Source organism: Rhinolophus sinicus, chromosome 18 (assembly GCF_057876585.1).
Source record: "Rhinolophus sinicus isolate RSI-liver-muscle chromosome 18, RSI-T2T, whole genome shotgun sequence".
Lineage (NCBI taxonomy): Eukaryota > Metazoa > Chordata > Mammalia > Chiroptera > Rhinolophidae > Rhinolophus > Rhinolophus sinicus.
The window spans coordinates 45,794,452-45,819,051 of record NC_142518.1 but is presented as its reverse complement, the minus strand read 5'-3'; the positions used below and the strand labels follow the sequence as shown (position 1 = coordinate 45,819,051).

The 24,600-nt window shown below is 35.5% G+C and overlaps 1 protein-coding gene and 1 pseudogene across 14 annotated transcripts in view; one reads left to right on the top strand and one right to left on the bottom strand.

The window, feature by feature from the left end:
- The window catches only part of ATRX (ATRX chromatin remodeler), a 251,334-nt gene that overhangs the window by 117,762 nt on the left and 108,972 nt on the right, over nt 1-24,600 (top strand). For all 14 annotated transcript variants that reach the window (XM_019716363.3, XM_074323977.2, XM_074323981.2 and 11 more), the window contains 4 exons: nt 20,243-20,384; nt 21,584-21,693; nt 22,575-22,721; nt 22,882-23,059. In XM_019716363.3, the coding sequence (XP_019571922.2) occupies nt 20,243-20,384; nt 21,584-21,693; nt 22,575-22,721; nt 22,882-23,059 (577 nt within the window). The remainder of the gene's footprint in view (nt 1-20,242; nt 20,385-21,583; nt 21,694-22,574; nt 22,722-22,881; nt 23,060-24,600) is intronic.
- LOC148754619 (large ribosomal subunit protein eL42-like) lies at nt 23,245-23,567 on the bottom strand (annotated as a pseudogene).

Below are 24,600 nucleotides of genomic sequence, written 5' to 3'. Positions count from 1 at the left end.
TACACTAAAAATTAACAATAATTCCCTAATAGTTCCAATATCTAGTTATTTAAAATTCCTTCGTTTTCCTCATAACATAGTAATGGTTTCTAAAAATGGTGTGAACCAGAAACCTAAGGGGGTCTCACTATATGTTGCATTTTTTTCTGGTTTTCCTTTTTTCCCCTTTTTTCCTTATAGTACATTAAGAAACCAGACTATTATGTGTGCAGAGTTTTACTGGTCGCATCCCTGTGTTGTGTTTTCATTGGCTCCTGTATGTCCTGTAAACTGTTACTTAGATGGATATAGAGGCCTGATCAGATTTAGATTCATTTTTATTTGGCAGGGGGGCAAAAATACTCTTGTGGTAATACATGCTTCCTCTTGCATCTCACTTAGGGGTACTTTAACTCTAGTTGTCTCTTTTTGTGATGTTAATTTTGTTTAAAAAAAACTTAACAATTTGGTAAATAGACATTAAACTCCTATATTATTATAATTTTCTTATTCTGATTTCTATCAGTATACATACGTGTGTTTCATATAGTCGCAATCGTTGTATATGGTATATACTGTGTTTTACTCTCCCTTTTATTCAGTTTAAATGTGTATTAATATATTCCATATACTTTTAATTGGTTTTTCATGCTTATTATATAATTAAAATATTATGTTTATTAAATTGAAAAATATGCTTTGTTAAAATTAAATATTACTATAAGGCTACATTGAAAAAATAACAGCTTTCTGTTCTACCTGGACTGTACTCAGAGGTAACAACTCTTAATTCTTTTAGCTGGTTTTCGTTTTTACCTGTATGTTTCTGTTTAATATGCTCATAATACTATTTCTTTATTTCTTGTGACATTATATGGAAGTTGTAGATTTAGCTCTCAATATAGTACCCACCAAAGATAGAGTTTCCTCTTCACAGTCTCAATATGGTTATATCAGAGTTCAGGTTAAATCATTAGTCAGTGTTCCCATGACTATAACTCTGTAACTGTTCACAGCAGGGCTACATTGTGTGTACTGAATGTGTATCTCATACACACATCTGCATGTGTATGTACACATAGTATATAATGATTACATTCCTTTGTATGTACTTTTTTGTTTGCTTTTCCCATAGTTAATAATGTTTTGGATTTTTTCTCTTATTTTCTATATGCTTTTGTGGTGAATTCATTTTCCAGCTTTCCAGCAAAACGCTAAAATTCCTCACTAATTTCAAACACATCAAGTAATTGATTGGTTCTAGTATTTTTCTTTGAATTTCCACTGCTAGAGCCTTGTTTTCGTACTCTAATCTGATTAGGTTCTAGTTGGGCTTCATCTACTTTCACTGTTCTGAGAATTCTGTCACCTATCTCTTGTTCCCTAGATCAGTATTTTCTCATGCACTTTATTTTCCAGAATTTTTGAAGTGGGATAATCACCTGACTTGAATGGATTAATTTGATCATCTGGTAGATTTAACTGTTCTTTCTTTAGCCTTTCAAACAATTCTGCTTTCACTCCACATTTCTCCATAACTATCTGTGTTAACTGATACCTCCGAGTCCTGAACCTTCTGAGGAATATCAAATCTAGTACTTCTTATTTAAGAAGTACTGAAGTTTCAGCTTTCTTTATTATATCATTTGACACTTGCCCATATTCCTTGTGGCTTTCACAATTTAGTTGACATTTCTTTTCTGCCAGGATCTTCCTCTTCTTTTGTACTTGTGTGATTATAACTTTTTTTTGTTCTTCGTTTTAGTAAACATTCAATCCACCAATTTTAGCCACTTACATTTCTTTAGCTTAAGTAAACTCTCCCAAGAAATTTAATATAGTTGTGTGTAGCTACCAATTATGCTGTGATGTATTTCCCATACCAAGTTTATGATCAAATAATTTTATCAAAGGTATTTCCATGTATTCATTACCATAATTAAAATGTAGAAAGATTTCATCAGTACTTTCTGGTCAGTCCTCAATCCTACATCTCTAGCTGCACTTTTATCACTGTAGATTAGATTTATCTTTTTCAGTTTTATATGCTTGAAATCATATAGTGTGTTCTCTTATGTAATAGTTTTCAGGGTAATAATTTTTTTATTAGTTTCAGGTGCACAAAACAATATAATAGTTCGATATTTATCATTTATATCCCTCACACTGTGTCAACCCCACTCCCCCATCCACTATCCCTCTGACATCGCTCACAGCCATTACATTTCCACTGCCTCTATTCCTAATGCTATATTCCGCTTCTTGTAACTTTATACATTATATATATATATACATAATATATATACATATATACATACATATATACATATATACATACATACACACATATACATATATACATACAAATATAAACTTGTAGTTGACATTCATTATTCTTCAGCTTCAGCTTCAGGTGTACAGTGCAGTGATCAGGTGTCTACATCATCCCTGAGGTGGTCCCCCTAATGAGACAAGTGTACATCGGATACCCTACAAAATCTTTACAACATTATTGATTACATTCCCCAAATTAACTTTTGTAATCCTGTGGCAATCTTGTGGTTACTGACTGTGCTTTCTAATCCCCTCCCCTTCCCCCTTATCCCCACCCCCATCTGGCAACCCTCAGTTTTTCCTCTGTGTCTCTGAAGGGTAATAATTTTTTGGTTCATCCATGTTTGTATGTACCAAGTAGTTTGTTGTTTTTATTGAGTACTATTCCACTGTACATATAGACCACAATTTGTTTATCCATTCATTTGTTTATGGACATTTGGGTTATTTTTGGCTTATGATGAAACTATTATAAACAGGTTTTATACAGCTATTATAAAATAGGTCTGTGTGTGTAAATATATTTTCATTTTTATCGGAAAAGTAGTAGCAGTATTACTGGGCCACATGGTATGTGCATGTTTAATTTCAAATTCTATTTTTTCGTTGCTGGTATATAGGAAAGCAATTACCTTTTGTATATTAATCTTATGTCCTGTAGCCTTGCTATAATCACTTAGTTTCAGGATTTTTTGGTTAATTCTTTTGGATTTTCTGCACAGAAGATCATTTTATCTGCAAACAAAGACAATTTTATTTTCAACTCTGTACCTTTTATTGCATTTTCTTGTCTTACTGCGTTAGCTAGAATTTCCAATGTGATGAAAAGAAGTGGTGAGAGGAGACATGCATGCCTTATACCTGACCTTAGTGGAAAAGTTACTAGTTTTTACCATTAAGTATGACGTTAGCTGAAGGTTTTTAATACTTTTTATCAAGTTGAGGAAGTTCCCTTCAACTCCTAGTTTACTGAGAATTTTTATCATGAAAGGGTGTTGGATCATTGTTGGATGCCTTTTCTGCATCTGTTGATATGATCATATGATTTTCTAAGCCTGTTGATGTGAAAGGACTACAGTAATTGATTTTTAGATGTTGTACGAGGTTTCTATACCTGAGATAAATCCCACTTTGTTGTGGTGTATAATTTTCTTTATACGTTTTTGTATTTGATTTGCTAACATTTCGTTGAGCATTTTTGCACATATTTATGAGCGACATTGGCCTGTAGTTTTCTTGTAATGTCTTTCTTTGGTTTCAGTATATGAGTAATGCTGGCTTCATAGATTTAGTTAGGAAGTATTACTTCTGCTTTATCATCTGAAAAAGATTGTAGAGAATTGGTATAATTTCTTCCTTAAATGTTTGGTAGAATTCAGCAGTGAATCCATCTGAGCCTGGTGTTTTCTGTTTTAGAAGTTTATTAATTATTGATTCAATTTCTTTAATATACATAGGCTGAATTAGATTGATGTTTGACACTATAATAAACTGCCAAATTGTTTTCCGATGAGGCTGCAACATTTTGAATTCCCACTAGCAATATATGGGAGTTCCAATTTCTCTATATGCTTACTAACATTAGTCATTGTCAGTTTTTAAAATTTAAAACCATTTTAATAGATGTGTAGTGGTATTTCGTTATTTTAATTTGCATTTCTCTGATAACTAATGATGTTATACATCTTTTCATGTGCTAAATGGCTGTTTATATATCCTGTGATGTGTTCATTCAACTCTTTTGCTCTTTTGGGGGGGATATTTATCTTCTTTTTATTTGTGATAATTATTTACAATTTTTGTATACTAGTCATGTCTCATGTTTATGTATTGTACATATTTTCTTCCTTTTTGGCTTTAAAAAATTTCCTTGATGGTGTCTTTCAAAAAGCAGAAGTTTTGAATTTTGGTGAAATCTTACTCATCAGTTTTTTTAAGTGTGTGTGTATGTGTGTGTGTGTGTGTCATACTTTAAGAAATCATTTTTTTAATAATTAAAATGTAATGGGATGACAGTGGTTAGTAAAATTATGTAGGTTTCAAGTGTACAACTCTGTAATACATCAGCTATATATCACATTGTGTGTTCACCACTAGGATATAGTTTGCTAAATTTATCCCTAAGTAGTTAATGTTTTTGATGTCAAGATAAATGAAATTTCAAGTGATTTAATGATCTTTTCTTCTGTGACCTTGCTAAAATCTCTTACTAGTTCTAGTAGCTCTTTTGTAGATTCTTGTGGATTTACTACGTATACAGTCATGTTGTCTATGCATAAAATCTGTTTTGAAATAATAAATGGATGCTTAATTTATTCAAATGCATTTTAATGTGTCTTTTGGGGTGATCTAGAAAGGCAGAGTTGCATTCCTAGAATAAGCCTTGCTTGGTCATGGTATGTTATTCTTTATATATATTGTATTTCAGCAGGATTTACTTCAGTGTTAAGTAGATACGTTCATTTGTAGATTTCTTTTCTTGTATTATCTTCTGGTTTTGCTATCATAGTAATACTGTTACATATAGTGAGTTGTGGAGTGGTTCCACCTCCTTTGTCCTCTTAAGGAATGTTTGTAGGATAAATGTTATTTTATTTTTCAGTGTTTGATAAAATTTTCCATTGAAGCCATGGGCCTGGAATTTTCTGAGGTGGTTTTTTTGTTTGTTTTATTTTAATTCAGATTCAGCTTCTTTAATAAATGCAGGGCTGTTTAGACTATGTGTTTCTCCTTAGATCTGTTTTGTGTAAATTCTGTCTTTGAGATATTTGTCCCTTTCTTTTAAAGTAGTCAAATTTTAAGATTTCCGGTCAAGATGGCAGAGTAGGTAAATGCTGTGCTTGCCTCCTCTCAGGACCACAGCAGAATTACAACTAAACTACAGAAGAACCATCATTGAAAATCACCTGAAATTTAGCTGAATAGAAGCCCTACAACTAAGGACATATGGAAAAGCCACTTTGAGACTGGTCAGGAGGGGTGGAGACATGGAACGTATTGGTCCTACACCTGTGTGTTGCGGTTAAAAATTGGGAGGGATATCTCCGCTATGGAGCATCCCCCAGAGGACTGAGGGGTCCCAGCCCCACACTAGGCTCCCCAGTCCAGAGTTCCAGTGCTGGGAAGAAAAGTCCCCCCAAATTTTGCCTGTGAAAACCAGCAGAATTTGGCTATGTGAGATGGAGGGCTGTTTGAGCCCCAGGTGCTTGAAGGGCCCATACAGGGACTCATTCACTGCTAGACTCGCTCACTCAGAGTGGCAGTAGCTCAAAAGGTGCCAGGAACATACAGGGAGGAACTGAATTGTCTAGCTTAAGAGTGAGAGTTTAAGGGTCAGCTTTCTCACAGATAGAAGTGCTGGTAGAACCCATTGTTTCATTCTTGTGCCTTCCCTTCTCCTGGTGTGCAGACTCAGGTGGCTGCCATATCTGAGTCCACACCAACCTGGTCAACATTGTTCCACCTGCTCTGCTGATTTCCTGTGACCCTGCCCTACCCAACTTGTGGAACCACCCAAGCAGTTTCCAGTGGCTTTTCCATACAAATAGCCTGTCTTGGCTCATGCTATGTACTTTCCTGAAATCTTTCAAAGGTTCACAAAGCCCAAACAAGCAGTATCTGCTCTCAGTGTGCCCTATGTCTCCTGCTGAACATCCCCAGTCTTGACAATAGCATCAGCTGGACTCCATTCACGGCCTGGCCTCTTGAGCACCTCCATCTGTGGATTGCTTTGTGGCTCATACCAAGTGGCGCTGGGTAGGGCACAGGCCTCAGGTGACCTTGGGCTGCACGAAAACACTTCCCAAGAGGCCCCAGAACCAGCACACCTAGTGGCCCGGCTTCAAGCACACCACTGCACAACCACATCATCTCTACAAATGACACACTCAAACAAGAGACTTAGCAGACACTAGAGCCTAGCTAAAGTAAATTATCTGTATGGTCAGCTCCTGAACAAGAGCTTCTCTACTATAGTCACTGCCAGTCTTCATAACCAGTCAGCCTGAGGTTCAGTACCTCACTGGCTAGTAAACAGTCACCAAGGCTCACCTACAACAGGAGGGCACACAAAACCCACACAAGGGACATACCTGGAGCACCTGACTCAGGTGACCAGGGAGACTGTACTACTGGGTCCCACAGGACAACGACTGCAAAAAGCCATTCTGGTAAGCCCTGGAGACATAGCAGCTCTATCTAACTCATACAACAAACAAACAAGAAGGTAGCCAAAATGGGGAGACCAAGAAACATGTCCCAAATGAACAGCTAACAAAGCTCCAGAAAAGAACGAGACAGAAAGGAGACAAGCAATCTATCAGATGCCGAGTTCAAACTCTGGTTAAAAGGATGGTCAATGAGCTCAGTGAGAACTTCAAAAAAGAGATAGGAAGCATAAAAATGGTGATAGAACACAAAAAACAACCAGTCAGAAATGAAGAATACAGTAACTGAAATAAAGACTACATTAGATAGAATCAACAGTCTTTTAAATGAAGCAGAGGATCAAATCATTGATTTAGATATAAGGTAGCAGAAAGCACCCAATCAGAACAGCAAAAAGAAAAGAATCCAAAAAAATGAGGATAGTTTAAGGAGCCTCTGGGACAATATCAGGTGTCCCAACACTGGCATCATTGGGATACGTAAAGGGAGAGAGAGAGAGAGAGAGAGAGAGAGAGAGAGAGAGAGAGAGAGAGAGAGAGAGAGGAATTGAAAACCTATTTGAAGGCAAATGAAGTAGACTTATAAGCCCAGGTAGGAAGCAGAGTCCCAAACAAGATGAATCCAAAGAGTCCCACACCAAGACACATCATAATTAAAATACCAAATGTTAAAGACCAAGACAATATTAAAAGCAGCAAGAAAAAAGCACTCAGTTGCCTAAAGGGGAGCTCCATAATTCTGTCAGCTGATTTCTCAACAGAAACTTTGTAGGCCAGAAGGAATTGGCATGAAATATTCAAAGTGATGAAAAGTTAGAACCTACAACCAAGGTTACTCTATCCAGCAAAACTGTCATGTAGAATGGAAGGACAGATAAAGAGCTTTCCAGACAAGAAAAAGCTAGAGGAGTTCACCACCATTTAAGGAGTATTAAAAGGAATGTTGGACTGCTTTAAGATGGAAAAAAAAAGAAGATAAAAATATGAATAATAAAATGGCAGAAACTACATATATATCAACAGTTACTTTCAATGTGTATGGATTAAATGCTCCCGTGAAAATATAGGGTGGCTGAATGGATAAGAAAACAAACTGTAAAATGTGCTGCCTACCAGAGACTCACTTCTGTTCGAAACACATACAGACTAAAAAGTAAAGGGATGGAAAAAGATATTTCCATGAAAATAGAAAAAAAATCTGGGGTAGCAATACTTATACCAGACAAAAGAGACTTTTAAACAAAGGCTTTACAACAAGAGACAAGGACCCAGTAATCCAGCTTCTGGATATATATCCAAAGAATTCGAAAACAGTACTTCGAAGTGATGTGTGCATCCATTTGTTCATTGCAGCATTATTTACAATTGCCAAGATATGGAGGCAACTTGGGTGTCCATTAATGGGTGAATGGATAAAGAAGAGGTTTTGTGTGTGTGTGTGTGTGTGTGTGTGTGTGCGCGTGCACGCGCACACATACGCATATGTATATAGATTTGTATACATATGTATACTGATACCTATATACATATATATACATATGCGTGCATACACACACAAAGGAGTATTACTCAGTCATAAAATAGAAGGAAAATATTGCCATCTGCAGCAACGTTGATGGACCTGGAGGATATTGTGCTGATTGTAGTACGTCAGACAGAGAAAGATAAATCCCATATGGTTTCACTTATATGTTGAACATAGAGAACATAATAAACAAAACAGAAAGAAACTCATAGTTAGAGTGAACTTTTGATGGTTGCCAGGTGGGTGGGGGTTAGGGGTGGGTGAAAAAGATAAGGGATTAAGAAGTGCAAATTGGAAGTTATAGAATAGTTATGGCGGTGTAAAATATAGCATAAGGAATATAGTTAATAACTTTGTAATAACTCTGTATGGTGTCAGATGGATACTAGATTTATCGGGATGACTACAAGGGAACTCCCGTAAGACTGTCAGCCGATTTGTCAACAGAAACTTTGCAGGCCAGTTATACAAATGTCTAATGACTATGTTGTACACCTGAAACTAATACAATCTTCTATGTCAACTGTTACTGAAAAATGAAAAAATGTATATATTCAAAAATAAAGTAGTTAAATTTATTGGTGTAAATGTGTTCATAATGTTCTCTCATCCTTTTGCATTTGTTTTTTTTTTATAGGCTCTGTCATGATATATCAGTTTTCATTTCTGTTAATTTGTATCTTGCCTTTTTTTCCCTCTCTCGATTAGCCTGTAGAGTTTTAGCAGTTTTCTTATATTTTTTAAAAGCACCAGCCTTGGATTTCATTGATTTCCTCTGTTGCTTCATGTTTTTCTATTTCCTTGATTTTTACTCTTCTTTCTTTGGGTTTAATTTACTCTTCTTTTTCTAGCTACCTAAGATGGATTTGGGATGTTCCTCCTTTTTTAACATGCATTTAAAGATATAAAATTCCCTACTGTGCATACTATTGTAAATCCTGCATTTTACAAATTTTGATGATTTATGTTTCAGTTTTACTCTGTTCATATTCTTTTCTAATTTCCCTTATGGCCCAGAAATGGTGTATCTTTTTGGATGCTCCATGTATAGATTCTGCTGTTGTTGGGTGAAATAGTCTATACATTTCAATTAAATTATGTTCATTGATTGCATTCTGGTCTTCTATATCATTAATAATACTCTGTAATATTCAGAGAGCAATGTTGATGTCTCCAAGTACAATTTTTGGCTTGCCATTTTCTCCTCGCAGTTCTCAGCTTTTTCTTGTGTGTTGAAGCTCTGATGTTAGGCATATGTACATTTAGGATTGTCATATCTTTGTAGTGAATTTACTCATTATCAATAAGTAATAGCCTTTTTTATCTCTGGTGATTTTCCTTCATCCAAAATCTACTTTATAATATAGCCACACCATCTTTCTTTTCCAACATTTTATTATGAAGTGTTGCACCATACAGCAAGATTGACAGAATTTCACAGTGATTCCCCATGAACTCACTTTCTAGATTCTTTAATTAATATTTTACAATACTTGGTTTATTATATTCCTATTTACTAATCTTTCTGTCCATCACTACATTTTTTTAATGCATTTCATTGTCAATTGCGGATACCATTTCACTTAATGTAGATGTTTCAGCATGCATCTCATTAGGTAGAATTCATATTTCTTTACAAGTTTTCCATTTTATGTAAAATTTACAGTTTGTGAAATGTACTAATCTTAAGTGTACATTTGATGTTGACATACCTTGAAATGCACAGATGCATGGCATATATTTTTGTGGTTTGTTTCAGCTTGCCCTTTTTTCTTTTACTTAATGGTTGAAGAGATTTCCATGTCCTCCATAGGTTGTGTCTGCCCTTAACTTAGGCACAAGTCATTTGTTGAATGGATACACAACTGTCAATTCTCCCCTCCACAGATCTTCTTTTGAGGGACATTTAAGTTGTTTCAATATTCACACTAAATTGGAATATCCTGTTACATATTGGAATGACTTCTCTTGTTTATGATGCTTTGGGCTCTTTTGAAAAAAATAAATTGCCATGTTGACTGTTTTTAAGCGCACAGTTCAGTGAAGTACATATATTCACAATGTTGTGCAACCATCGCCACCATCCTTTTCATAACTTTTTCTTCATCATAAACAGAAACACTGTGTCCATTTAACAATAAATCTCCATTTCCTTCTCCTGCTAGTCCCTTGTAATATCACTTCTATTTTCTGTTTATGTGAATTTATCTATTCTGCATACTTCATATTGTCCTTTGCTGTATGAGGTATTTCACTTGGCATAATGTTTTCAGGACTCATCTATGTTATGTCAACTATCAGAATTTCATTCCTTTTTAAGGATGAATCATAAATTGCATACACCACATTTTGTTTATTTATTCATTCATGTGTTGATGGATACTTGAGTTTCTTCCGTGTTTTGGCTGTTGTGAATAATGCTGCTATGAACATGGGTGTACACATATCTCATGAAGTACCTGTTTTCCATTCTTTTGGGTAAATACACTGTAGTGGAATTGCTGGAACATACAGTAATTCGGGATGCAAGTTTTTGAGGAATCGTATACTGTTTCCCACAACAGCTGCACTATTTTACATTCCTATCAGCAGTGCATACAGGTTCCAGTTTCTTCACATCTTTACCAACACTTATTATTCCTTATTTTTTGGGAATGGCCAACCAAATAGATGTAAAGGGGTAGCTCATGGTGTGTTTTTTTTTTTTTGGGTTTTTTTTGTCTTTCTTTTTCTTTTTCTTTTTTTTTTAAATTTAATTTTATTAAATTTATTGGGGTGACAATTGTTAGTAAAATTACATAGATTTCAGGTGTACAATTCTGTATTACATCATCTATAAATCCCATTGTGTGTTCATCACCCAGAGTCAGTTCTCCTTCCATCACCATATATTCGATCTCCCTTACCCTCATCTCCCACCCCCCACCCCCCTTACCCTCTGGCAACCACTAAACTATTATCTGTGTCTATAAATTTCTGTTTCTCATTTGTTTGTCTTGTTCTTTTGTTGTTTTTGGTTTATATACCACATATCAGTGAAATCACATGGTTCTCTGCTTTTTCTGTCTGACTTGTTTCGCTCAGCATTACTCTCTCAAGATCCATCCATGTTGTCACAAATGTTCCTATATCATCTTTTCTTACTGCCGAATAGTATTCCATTGTGTATATATACCACAACTTCTTTATCCATTCATCTATCGACAGACATTTTGGTTGTTTCCATATCTTGGCCACCGTAAACAAAGCTGCAATGAACATTGGAGCACACGTGTCTTTATCTCTAAATGTTTTCAGATTTTTTGGGTAGATACCCAGGAGAGAGATTGCTGGGTCATATGGCAATTCTATTCGTAATTCTTTGAGGAACCTCCACACTGCCTTCCATAAGGGCTGCACCAGTCTGCATTCCCACCAACAGTGTATGAGGGTTCCTTTTTCTCCACAGCCTCTCCAACATTTGTTATTATTTGTCTTGTTGATGATAGCCATTCTGACTGGGGTGAGGTGATATCTCATTGTGGTTTTGATTTGCATTTCTCTGATGATTAGTGATGTTGAGCATTTTTTCATATGTCTATTGCCATTTGTATGTCCTCTTTGGAGAAATGTCTCTTCAAGTCCACTGCCCATTTTTCAATTGGGTTGTTTGTTTTTCTGCTGTTGAGTTGCATGAGTTCCTTGTATATTCTGGATACTAGCCCCTTATCGGAGGCACTGTTTCCAAAAATCTTCTCCCATTCAGTTGGTGGCCTCTTTATTTTGTCAATGGTTTCTTTTGCTGTGCAGAAGCTTTTAAGTTTCATATAGTCCCATTCGTTTATTTTAGCTTTTACTTCCATTGCCTTTGGAGTCAAGTTCATAAAATGCTCTTTGAACACAAGGTCCATAAGTTTAGTACCTATGTTTTCTTCTATGCAGTTTATTGTGTCAGGTCTTATGCTTAAGTCTTTGATCCATTTTGAATTAACTTTGGTACATGGTGACAAATAGCAGTCCAGTTTCATTCTTTTGCACGTGGCTATCCAATTCTCCCAGCACCATTTATTGGAGAGACTGTCTTTGCTCCATTGTATGTTTTTAGCTTCTTTGTCAAAAATTATCTGTCCATATTTATGTGGTTTTATTTCTGGGTTCTCAGTTCTATTCCATTGGTCTATGTGTCTGTTTTTCTGCCAATACCATGCTGTTTTGATTATTGTAGCCCTGTAGTACAAGCCAAAGTCAGGAAGTGTGATACCTCCATTATTGTTCTTTTTCCTTAAGATTGCTTTGGCTATTCGGGGTCTTTTGTGGTTCCAAACAAATCTGATGATTTTTTGTTCTATTTCTTCAAAAAATGCCATTGGGATTTTGATGGGAATTGCATTAAATGTGTATATTGCTTTGGGTAATACGGCCACTTTAACTATGTTGATTCTTCCAATCCATGAACGTGGAATGTCTTTCCATTTCTTTGTGTCTTCTTCAATTTCTTTTAAAAATGTCTTACAGTTTTCAGCATATAGGTCACTCACACCCTTGGTTAAGTTTATTCCTAGGTATTTTATTCCTTTCGCTGCAATTGCAAAATAAATTGTTTTTTGTATTTCATTTTCTGAGATTTCATTGTTAGTGTATAGGAATGCAATGGACTTTTGTACGTTGATATTGTAGCCGGAGACTTTACTGTATTCGTTGATTGTTTCTAATAGCTTTTTGGTGGAGTCTTTAGGGTTTTCTATATGTAGCATCATGTCAACTGCAAGGAGTGACAATTTAACATCTTCATTCCCAATTTGGATGCCTTTTATTTCTTTTTCTTGCCTGATTGCTCTGGCAAGGACTTCCAACACTATGTTGGAAAGCAGAGTTGATAGGGGACAGCCCTGTCGTGTTCCTGAACGTAGAGCAAAGGGCTTCAGTTTTTCACCATTAGTTATGAGATTAGCTGAGGGTTTGTTATTTATGGCCTTTATTATGTTAAGGTATTTTCCTTCTATACCTATTTTATTAAGTGTTTTAATCCTAAATGGATGTTGCATATTGTCAAATGCTTTTTCTGCATCAGTTGATGTAATCGTACTATTTTTGTCCTTCATTTTGTTTATGTGATGTATCACATGATGTATTGTGGATGTTGAACCATCCTTGTGCCCCGGGGATGAACTCCCACTTGGTTACGATAAATAATCGTTTTAATGCATTGTTGTATTCTATTGGATAGAATTTTGTTTAGGATTTTTGCATCTGTATTCATCAGAGATGTTGGTCTGTAGTGTTTTTGTGTGTGTGTGTGTGTGTGTGTGTGTGTGTGTGTGTGTTGTCATTACCAGGTTTTGATATCAGGTTGATGTTGGCCTCATAAAATGAGTTAGGGAGTACTGTCTCTTCTTCAATTTTTTGGAATAGTTTGAGCAGGATTGGTATTAGATCCCTTTTGAAGGTTTTGTAGAAAATCACTAGTGAAGCCATCTGGTCCAGGACTTTTGCTTTTGGGAAGATTTTGGATGACTGATTCAATTTCCTTAATGTTGATCGGTCTGTTTAGATTTTCCAGTTCTTCATGGTTCAGCCTCGGAAGGCTATATGTTTCTAAGAACTTGTCCATTCCTTCTAGGTTGTTGAATTTGGTGGCATATAGTCCTTCATAGTATTCTTGGATGATCCTTTGTATTTCTGTGGTGTCCGTGATAACTTCCTCTTTTTCATTTCTGATTTTGTTAATTAGTGTCTTCTCTCTTTTTATCTTAGTGAGTCTAGACAAGGGTTTGTCAGTTTTGTTAATCTTTTCAAGGAAGCAGCTCTTTGTCACATTAATTTTTTCTGTTGTCTTTTCTCTATTTCATTTAGTTCTGCTCTGATTTTTGTTATTTCCTTTCTTCTGCTGACCTTGGGTTTCATTTGTTCTTCTTTTTCTAGTTCTTTAAGGTGTAACATGAAGTTGTGTTATATATACCCAATTTATTTGGGATTTTTCTTGTTTCTTGAGATAGGCCTGTAATGATATAAATTTCCCTCTTAAAACTGCTTTCGCTGTATTCCCAAAATTTTGGTAGTATGTATTTTCATTGTCATTTGTTTCTATGTATCTTTTTGATCTCTCCTCTAATTTCTTTTTTGACCCCGTCATTCTCTAAAAGTATGTTGTTTAATCTCCATGTATTTGTGTGTGTGTTTTTTTTTGCTTTCTTTTTTCAGTTGATATCCAATTTCAAAGCCTTGTGATCACAGAATATGCTTGGTATGATTTCAATCTTCTTAAATTCACTGAGGCTGATTTTATATCCCAATATATCGTCTATCCTTGAGAATGTTCCCTGTACGCTAGAAAAAAATGTATAGTCTGCTGTTCTAGCATGAAGTGCTCTATATATGTCAATTATGTCCATTTCATCTAATATGTCATTTAGGGCTGCTATTTTGTTATTTATTTTCTGTTTGGATGATCTATCCATAGCTGTCAATGATGTATTTAAGTCCGCTGGTATAATTGTGTTTTGGTCAATTTCTCCATTTAGTTCTGTTAGTAGTTGCTTGGTATATTTCGGTGCTCCCTCATTGGGGGCATAAATATTGATGACTGTTATGTCTTCTTGTTGTATAGTCCCCTTTACCATTATGAAATGTCCGTATTTGTCTCTTGTTCCTTTTTCACCCTGAAGTCTGTTTCATCTGATATCAGTATGGCTACACCTGACTTTCTCTGGATACCATTTGCTTGGATTGTCAGTTTCCACCCTTTCACTTTGAGTCTATGCTTGTCCTTGTAGCTTAGCATCATACTCTCAAGATCCATCCATGTTGTCACAAATGTTCCTATATCATCTTTTCTTACCACCGAATAGTATTCCATTGTGTATATACCACAACTTCTTTATCCGTTCATCTATCAAAGGACATTTTGGTTGTTTCCATGTCTTGGCCACCGTACACAAAGCTGCAGTGAACATTGGAGCACACATGTCTTTATGTATAAATGTTTTCAGTTTTTTTGGGTAGATACCCAGGGGAGGGATTGCTGGGTCATATGGTAATTCTATTCGTAATTTTTTGAGGAACCTCCACACTGCCTTCCATAACCGGTGCACCAGTCTGCATTCCCACCAACAGTGTATGAGGGTGAAGCTGGCTTTTTCTTGACTGAACATTCACTTGTAAACCTTTGACTTTTCCAGAACACTGATAATGTTGGTTCAGACAGTTTCTGATGATTTTCTTTGACATTTCTGTGTGGAAATGAGAGCTTAGAGCTTTGTAGTCCATCGTTTTGTTGATATTTACTTTATCCCTTCATTTTTTAATGGTACTATCCCTGGTATTGAATTCTTAGTTGATAGTTTTTTTTTCTTCTTTCATCTGTTTAAAGGTGGTGCTTTTTAATGTCATGTTTTTTCTTTTCTTTTCATTGCCCCTTTTTATTTAATGTGTCTTTTATTTAAACAATTGATATGATTTTTAAAAGATTTTCTGTTTATCACTGGCTTTCAGGAATTGATGCTTATTGTTTTCTTAGTTCATATTATGTTCAGTCTTCCTGAAACTTGTTGGATTATTGGGTTTCTAGTTTCCATTAAGTTTTTTGAAAATTTTGACCATTATTTCTTCAAATAAGTTTTTCTGTTCTTTTGCTCTGTCAGATTCTATTTACATATATATTAGACTGTTGCATATTGTCCCGCTGGTTTCTTTATTTTTCCCTCCTCTGTATTTCATTTTGGATAGTTTCTCTTGCTTTGTCTTCTAGTTCATTGATTTTCTGTACTATTATGCTGTTAATCACATTCATTGAATCTTTCATATTAGATAGTAATTTTTTATTTCTAGATATTCCATTTTGTCCTTTTTAAGGTATTTTATTTCTTTTCTCATTATATTTATGTTTTCCTTTCATTATTGGAGCATAATTACAGCTATTTAATGTACTTGTCTGCCAATTTCAACATCTCTGTCACGTCTTCGTCTTTTTTTGTTAAGTGAATTTTCTTCTCGTTGTTCATATGTTTTCCTTTCTTGACATATCTAGTAATGTTTTATTAAAAAGTAGACATTGTAATTTGGATATTGTTGAGTGTATGCTATCGAGAGTGCTTGGTTTTATTGTCTACAGGCATTTAAATCATTTTTGGTTCAGTTCAATTATTTTGATTTTATTTTTAAAAGCTTTGTTAAGGTGTGTCTTAAATGCCCTTTAATTTATGGTTGGTTTTGCCCCATTAGTAGCTGTGGGCCTTCTCTGGTCTCTATTGAATGCCCTGAGTTATACATGAAGACTCTCTACTCTGCCTTGTCTGTAAATTGAATGCCTTCCACACCTATATGATCTTTTTAAACTGGGGCCTGTTTAGCTCATAACTTCTCAATCACAGTTTGTCTGGCCTTGTGAAGTTGTACTCCTCGTGTACGTTTTACTATTCATCTAAAACTCACAGTGACTCCCATCTTGATTTCTGAAGGTCTTGTTTTGTGGCTCCTTTTCCTCTGTACTTCTCCGTAGTTTCTTTCTAAGCCATCTCAACTCCACCTTTGTCTCCTCAACTTAGTACAACTCCAGTGCTCTGCTTGGGATACCCTTTCCCTGGATTCTGGAATGTGCCTTCAGGCAGCAATCCAGGGGAAATATAGGGCCCTCCTTGTTTTTGTGCTTATCTGAGGGATCAGTGCCCTGGTGGTGCCTGCTATCCAGTGTCTGAAAATATTTGTTTCACATGTTTTGTCTACTTTTCTAATTGATTACAGCAGGTGGGTAAATCTGGTAACTAATACTCAATGCATTGTTTCATAATATACCATACATCTTGGTTCCTTATCTCCATCAGCAGAAATTGGGCTCAACCTTAATATGTTATAGTTAAATTGTTTTGTTTTTACTTTTTTCTTTTTTATCAATTCAGATATAGAATATACATTTCATGTTCTTATTCAACTTTTACTATACCTCAGTTTATCATTTGTCCTGAGTTCTCCCATTTCATTGCTATCTATTCATTATTAGTTATAGAAACTTTCATTTAAGAAAAATTTTTTTATTAGTGAATATTGGGGAAAGGTGTGGTTTTCCAGGACCCATCAGCTCCAAGTCAAGTTGTTGTTTTTAGTCTAGTTGTGGAGGGCTCAGCTCACTGGACCATGTGGGAATCGAACCAGTGACCTTGGTGTTAGGAGCACTGCTCCCTAACTACTGAGCCAAGTGATCGCCCCTGTATATATTTTCCGTATAGCTTGAGTCCATAAACATATCTCCTTAGTAATAGTAAGTACACATTTTCTTTATGGGTCATTTCATCTTGCAGTCAGGATGAAAATCCTTAATCCTGTGTCGGAGCCTGCCGACGAGACGAACGGTTCCTGAAGTGGGCAGTGAGGATTGAGAAAAAAATAGACAAGAGACAAAGATGGGATCGGGAGGGCGAGCAGTTCTAATTAGACTGCAGCGCCTACTTTATTTTTCAGCTTTCTTTTATACACACAGAAACAAGAAGGTTACATAAAGCGGCTGAGGCAGCAAGTACAGATTAGTTATGTTTTCTCAAAGTTTGGCCCTGACTGTCTTTAGACCTTTTGATATTTTCCCATTCCCAGGGCAGCAGGTGTCTGTTTGTTCTTTATGCTTATCGGAGTTCCCCTTAGCGATCCTCCCAAACTCTGCTTGAAGTTACATTTTCTTAACCCTTAATGCTCCAGCTCCCTACAATCCTGAAGATAGCACTTAATAACAAATGTATCATCCAAATCACTATCAAATACACAGTTCCAAAGTCTTAGTTAAAGCCTTGTGTATTGGTTTTCTATTGCTGCATTAAGAAATTACCACAAACTTAGCCTCTTATGACAAAACTATTATCTCACAGTTCCATAAGTCAGAAATTTGAGTGGCTTAGCTGACCTTGGCTCTACTGGGTCATCTGTTCAGTGTCTCACCAAGTTGAAATTAAGGCTTTAGCCAGAAATACAGTTTTCATCTAAGTCTTTGTGTCCTTTTCCAGCTCACTTACTGGCAGAATTCATTTCCTTGTAGTTGTAACACTGAGGTCCTTAGCTACTAGAGACGTCTCTTCACGACATGGCAGTTTGCTTGTCTTTGAGATTAGTAAGAGTGCATCTGTTATACTTAACTCTTTTGAAGGGCTCACTTTAATTAGGTATGGCCCACCCAGGAGAATTTCCCTTTGATTAATCAAACCTAACTGATTGCTAACCCAATTATGGGAATTATATCATATTTGCAGATCTCAACCATACTCAAAAGGATGGGGTTATACAGGGTATTTACACCAGAGGGTGGACTCCTGTGGGTTGTTTTAGGATTCTGCCTACCACACCTCACAAATAAGACAAGATATTCAGGGAATTTTCCATTTTGACTAATGGCTTTGCTCCAGTGTTATTAAGCTGGGACACATCCAAACGAGGACACAATAAAAATTTAGTGAATACTTAGTCTATGCCAGATACTTTGCATACATTGCATTATTTAATCTCCGCTACTACAACCCCGTGTGGGCTGTTTATAATCTTTCCCAGTTTGCAGGTGGAGAAGCTGAAGCTAAGAGAGTTTAAGTAACTCGTGAAAATAGAGTTTGGATCTAAATGACCTGTGCTATTTATACTCAACCATACTCTCTTCCAGTATTAGTCTGGATTTGTGTATCATTTACAGTTTTATATAAATGCAGTATCTATTCAGGTAATTTATTATAAATGTGTGACTTATTTTTAAGTTTTTACATGCAATAATATTATTGTAGTTACGGTTTTTAGAAGAGAGTATGTTCTTTTGAAGAGATATTTTAAAACTTTTACAGATGAAATGACATGCTTTCTTGGGTTTGCTTCAAAATCATTTGTGGGATCAGAGGAATTGGAGAATGGTTGGGAGGCTGTCAGTGAAACAAAACTGGCCAGAAATTGATAATTTTTGAAACTGATAATGGGTAATAGGGTTCATTATAGTATTCTGTCTACTTTTATGTTTCAACATTTTTATAGTTAACATTAAATAATCCATTTGTTTCCAGTTATATATAGTTCTAAATAAGAAAAAAATGCTGGCTAAAATTTTATTCCTTAAATGTCACAGTGTCTATAATCTTAAAATCATGAATTTTTATTGATTTTTATGGAATCATGAAACTGTTAATATAAGCATTTCCTTTATTCAAGTAGTATTACGTAGTAGTTAAGAATATGGACACTAGAGCCCGACCCTCTGGGTATAAATCTTAGTGTTGTGATACTTAATAGTTGTATGAACTTGTATGAGTTATTTATCTTCTTTGTTTCTCAGTTTATTTTTCATTTGTAAAATTAAAATACTTGTACCTACCTTGAGCATACAATTCTTGAGCATACTATGTAATGCATAGATATTGAGATAAGACAGTGAAAAATATATGCACATGTGTGTTCATGTGTATTTATGTCTATTTAAGTTTTCTTTTAAATAAGAAACTTGAGATTATTATTACCTTGCTGGAATTAGAGGGTATTATATGTTCTTGTCATGCTTTTGATCCTGTGGTTCTCAAATCAGTGTTTCTAAATTGTTTTTCCTTTCACAGCACATATTTTCAGTGGGAGTCTTTTGGCTTCTTGGGTGGGGTGGTTCTTATTTGGGACTCTTAACATTGTAGAACATTTAAATTTACCTTCCCCTCTGCCTACATTAAGTACCAATCCTGACGAATAATTGTGACAGCCACAAGTGCCCTAATCTTCCCCTCAGAGGAAAGGGGCCTGAGGTGCTTGCTGTGTCCTGGATAGGGTGTGTGTGTGGGGGTAAGCCCCTTCCAGGGGCCGGAGGGCAGGTCCCCTCCCTGGTGCTGCTTCTTGCAGATCTTAGTGGAAATAAAAAGGGAAGTGAGAAAAAAAAAGACATTTTCAGATGTCTTCTAGAAGAATAGAATCATCCCTGTTTGGGAGTCACATGTCCATTCAAATTTTAATGGCGGTGCCATGGATTAGTTTAGAGCTCTGCTTTTCTCACAGCTCTACTGTAACATGTGTTGAGATATCCAAGGTGAGAACTGATGAGCTAAATTACTGACATTACCACAATGATTCAAAGTCTTGTTGAAGTTTTTGATTTTGGAAAACATGTAAATCTGTGATCTGTCCTGGTATTATTGAACCAAAATATTGGATGTGTGCTTTGGAAGTACATATGTTTATATTTTGGAAAATTTCTTTTAATAAGACTAACACTCCACCATTGCTTAAGTGATTTTTGTGAGCTTAACTGTAATTCCCCTTCTTGTAGGTGATAGAAATTGAAGATGCTTCACCCACCAAGTGTCCAATAACAACCAAGTTGGTTTTAGATGAAGATGAAGAAACCAAGGAACCTTTAGTGCAGGTTCATAGAAATATGGTTATCAAATTGAAACCCCATCAAGTAGATGGTAAGAAACTTTTAGATGATTAAAGCATTTTAGTTAAGTTTTACCAATATTTGGTGTCGTCTGTGTGTCCTATATTCTGCTAAGCACTGGAGGTACATTGGTAAGCAAAACAAACATGATCCCTGCCCTTCTGGAGCATATAAGCAAATGAGAAAGACCTAAATTGAATGATTTCAAAGATAAGAGTTACAAAAGGGGACGTAAATGGCACTTACAAATGGGGATATATGGCAAGTGGAGTTCACCTAGTCTACAATGGTTGGCTAAGGGCAGTGGTGGGATAGGAAGAAGTTAAAAGCCTTCTTCAGGAAATGCTCTTTAACATTTTCAGGTACATTTGTTAATATTCCTACATTGGTATTAGAAAGATAACAAATTATCTCTATCCTCTGCTTTGTTAGTGTAGAATCAGTAAGTCAACTTTCAGTGTGTATGGGGTTGAATTCATATGGGAAGTTCTACAGTTGATATTCCTTAGGTAGCCAGCCACTTTTCTTGTTCAGTTCTTTACTAATGAATAAAGGGAGAAATGCGAAATTATCTCCTGGTTTTTTTTTTATTTTTATTTTGTTTTGTTTGTTTGTTTTTAAGGAGGGCACAGCTCACAGTGGCCCATGTGGGGATTGAACCGGCAACCTTGGTGCTACCAGCACCACACTCTAACCAGCTGAGCTAATGGACTACCCCTCCTGTTTTTTTCTTTATTGACTCAATAAACATGAATATATAATTGATAGAGATCTGTTTTTTCTTTGGATAAAGTTGCTATTTTAGATTATTCATGTCTCTTTGGACCATCCTAGGGCATAGAAAAGGTCTGCTGTGATAGCTTAGATAAGGTGAATGAAGGAAAGCCACACTGTTGTGTGCTTGTGTTCGCTGTCTTTTTTTCTAGTTAACCTTAAATGGGGGAATCCTCATTTACATTTAAGAGATTCTTTATCTGTTTCTTAGAAGTTTTGGTAACTTTTTATTAATTAAAGTTTATTGGGATGACAGTTGTTAGTAAAGTTACATAGGTTTCAGGTGTACAATTCTGTATTACATCATCTATATATCACATCGTGTGTTCACCACCCAGAGTCAAGTATATGGTGATGCAAGGAAAACTGACTCTGGTAATGTTTTTGATATTTTATGAAGGAAGATTTTTTTAATTTGGGCCTTTAAATTGAACTTAATGAAGCTGTTATTTTTAGGTGTTCAGTTTATGTGGGATTGCTGCTGTGAATCTGTAAAAAAAACAAAGAAATCTCCAGGTTCAGGATGTATTCTTGCCCACTGCATGGGCCTCGGTAAGACTTTACAGGTAAGAAATAACATGAGGGTATTGTGTTTTTGTGTATTCATTAATTCAAGAATACACATAAGATCTATTCTGTCTCAAGCACAGTTATTGGGGCTGGAGGTAAAGCAGTGAACAAGAATAACAAGATCCCTCCCCCAGAACCTTATATTCTGGTGGTGGAGAGTAATTTTAATCAAATGAAATATGTACTTTCAGATAAGTGTTAAAGAAGAATCAAGAGGGAAAGCATCTTATAGGAAATGATATTTGAGCAGAGATCCTAATGCAGTGAAGTAATGGGATTACAGGCATAGCCAGTAAAAACTGCAAATATTCTCAGGGAGAAATGAACTTCTTTTACTTTTTAACAGTCTGGGATCCTGTCATACTGAGAAAGTAAAATATTTTTCACTTTAAAATACTACTTCTACATTTCTGAATGGCAGGAATTGTAGCAAAGATGTGAAATCAGTAAATATATGTGCAATTTTAAATCATAAGATAATTATTATAGATTCAGAAAACTTTAAAATGGAAAAGTACTCTGTAATACAATTTTCTTTTAAATGGGCCGTATTATTTTCTGAAACGTAGGGATGTTCTGTGGAGACCACGGGCTTGGTAGCTATTTTGGTGTGGTTGCTTCATATTAGTAATTGATCATAGAATAATGTAGCTTTAGAGTTGGAAGGGCCTTACACACCATCTAGTCGAACTCCCTCTTTTGACATACCTCTTTGTCTGGTTCCGAAATTGTGACTTTTGATTGGCTTCTTTATTTTTTAAAGCAAATAAAACAACAACAAAAAACACCCAGCTATTGAATTCTAAGATTGCTTGATTTATTAACTTTTTTTGTGGATATTCAAATGAAGATGGCAACTTAATTTGTTTTCTTGTAGGTGGTTAGTTTTCTTCATACGGTTCTTTTGTGTGAGAAATTGGATTTCAGCACAGCTTTAGTGGTTTGTCCTCTGAATACTGCTTTGAATTGGATGAATGAATTTGAGAAGTGGCAAGAGGGATTAAAAGATGATGAGAAGCTTGAGGTATCATGTTTTAAATGTTTTTTATTATTAAAATAACTACATGAAATTCATATAGTAAAAAAAGAGTTTTCATTACCAATGATGCATACTTCAGTGGGAATACTTAGTATTTGTACATTCCTAATATCTGTCTTTAAAAATCTTTATTTTCCCATAAAAGGTCTCTGAATTAGCAACTGTGAAACGTCCTCAGGAGAGAAGCTATATGCTTCAGAGGTGGCAAGAAGATGGTGGTGTTATGATCATAGGCTATGAGATGTACAGAAATCTTGCTCAAGGAAGGAATGTGAAGAGTAGGAAACTTAAAGAAATATTTAACAAAGCTTTGGTTGATCCAGGTAAGATATTAACAGGCACTGATTTAGAGAAGCAAATTGAATTGTGCTTTGTGTTTTATTTAACAAATACTAATTGAACAACTACTAAGTAGCTGGTTTTGTTTCATTTATCCTTCAGTTTTTTGCCTTCTTTTTGTTTCTTAGTATAATTTCATTAAGGTGAAATCATCTTAAGATTTTATTGTCTTCATGATAAAAATATGAATCTTAGAACTGGGTCACTTGGCCCTATCATTTCTCCCAGTTCAAAATGCTTGCATCTCTCAGTAGCCAGCATTCTCTTAGATCTGCAGTTGGGCTCAACATGTTCAAGCCTCAGGACAATCTCCTTTGTAGTTTTAGCCTTTTTTGCAGAAAATCGGCTTAGTCTGCCCACCATAATCACTCTGCTTCCTGTCATAACACTGCTTTCCCTGTATGTACCCTTTTTGTATTGTGTCACTTTGTGGGGTTGGTGCTTGCCGCACTGCTTACAGAAAGTCCAGCGGCTTTAAGAAACGTTCACCATGTTTGAGAGAGCACTCTCAGCATGGAAAACAAGATGAAATCACCCCAATGATGCCAGCTCTTCAGAGTGTACTTGCTGAGTCTGGAAGTATTTGTGGTTTTCAGAGGAGACCTTGTAAACAATTAAAAATGCATCATGTGCCTGTATCACAGTTGCAGATGCTTCCAACTGTCTGAATATTAAATGATAACAAGAGCTCTCTCCACAGTCTGAAAACAGATCTTAAGTTTCTTTCCAAACTTTATGTCATTAAGAGAATTGCTGCATGTTATTTTTTTCTCTTTTAAAGGTGATCACTATGGAAGGTTAGTATTTCCAGTACTGTCTATCCTTATGACAGTAATCCTCATGAGATGGGAGCCAAATATTTGACTTTTGCTACCTGGAAAAGCAGCAAATTGTACTGTCCGCCAAACTAATTAATTTTAATTAATTTGTATCTGTAATTTTTTTTTCAGTTCAATCTTTGTCATATCTAACTACTTCAAGACAATTGAGATTTTAGGTGTTTGTTGAGAAATTCTGATATTCACTGTAAAAATAACAGTATTTACCCTTTTTTGTTAGAACATTTAAGTTCTACTCTTAAAAGATTTCAGTTACACAACAGTGTTATCAGCTGTAGTCACCATGTTAAACATTAGGTCCTCAGATCTTATTCATCTTATAACTAAAAGTTTGTACCTTTTTTGCCTCTTTTTTTTAGATGATGATGTAATTTATTAACATGTACCACAGTAATGTTGCCCTTGTAAATCTCAGGCCTAAGAATAAGCTTATCTTTTCCCCATGATTAAAATAGTCTGAAAGTCCTGTGGTAGTTTTATTGTTGGAGAATCATAAGCTAGTCAATAGTATTGCAGAGTATTTTTCACAAGGATTCCTCGGATCAGTTTAAAACAGCAGGTTCAGACGCGTAATGTGTTGATTTGTTCATGAGGAAATAAAGAAATTAAGCTCTTAATGTGAAGAGTAACATTTATTATTCCATGTAAATCATTTAGTGACATTGGAAAAACTTTTTATTTTGGAA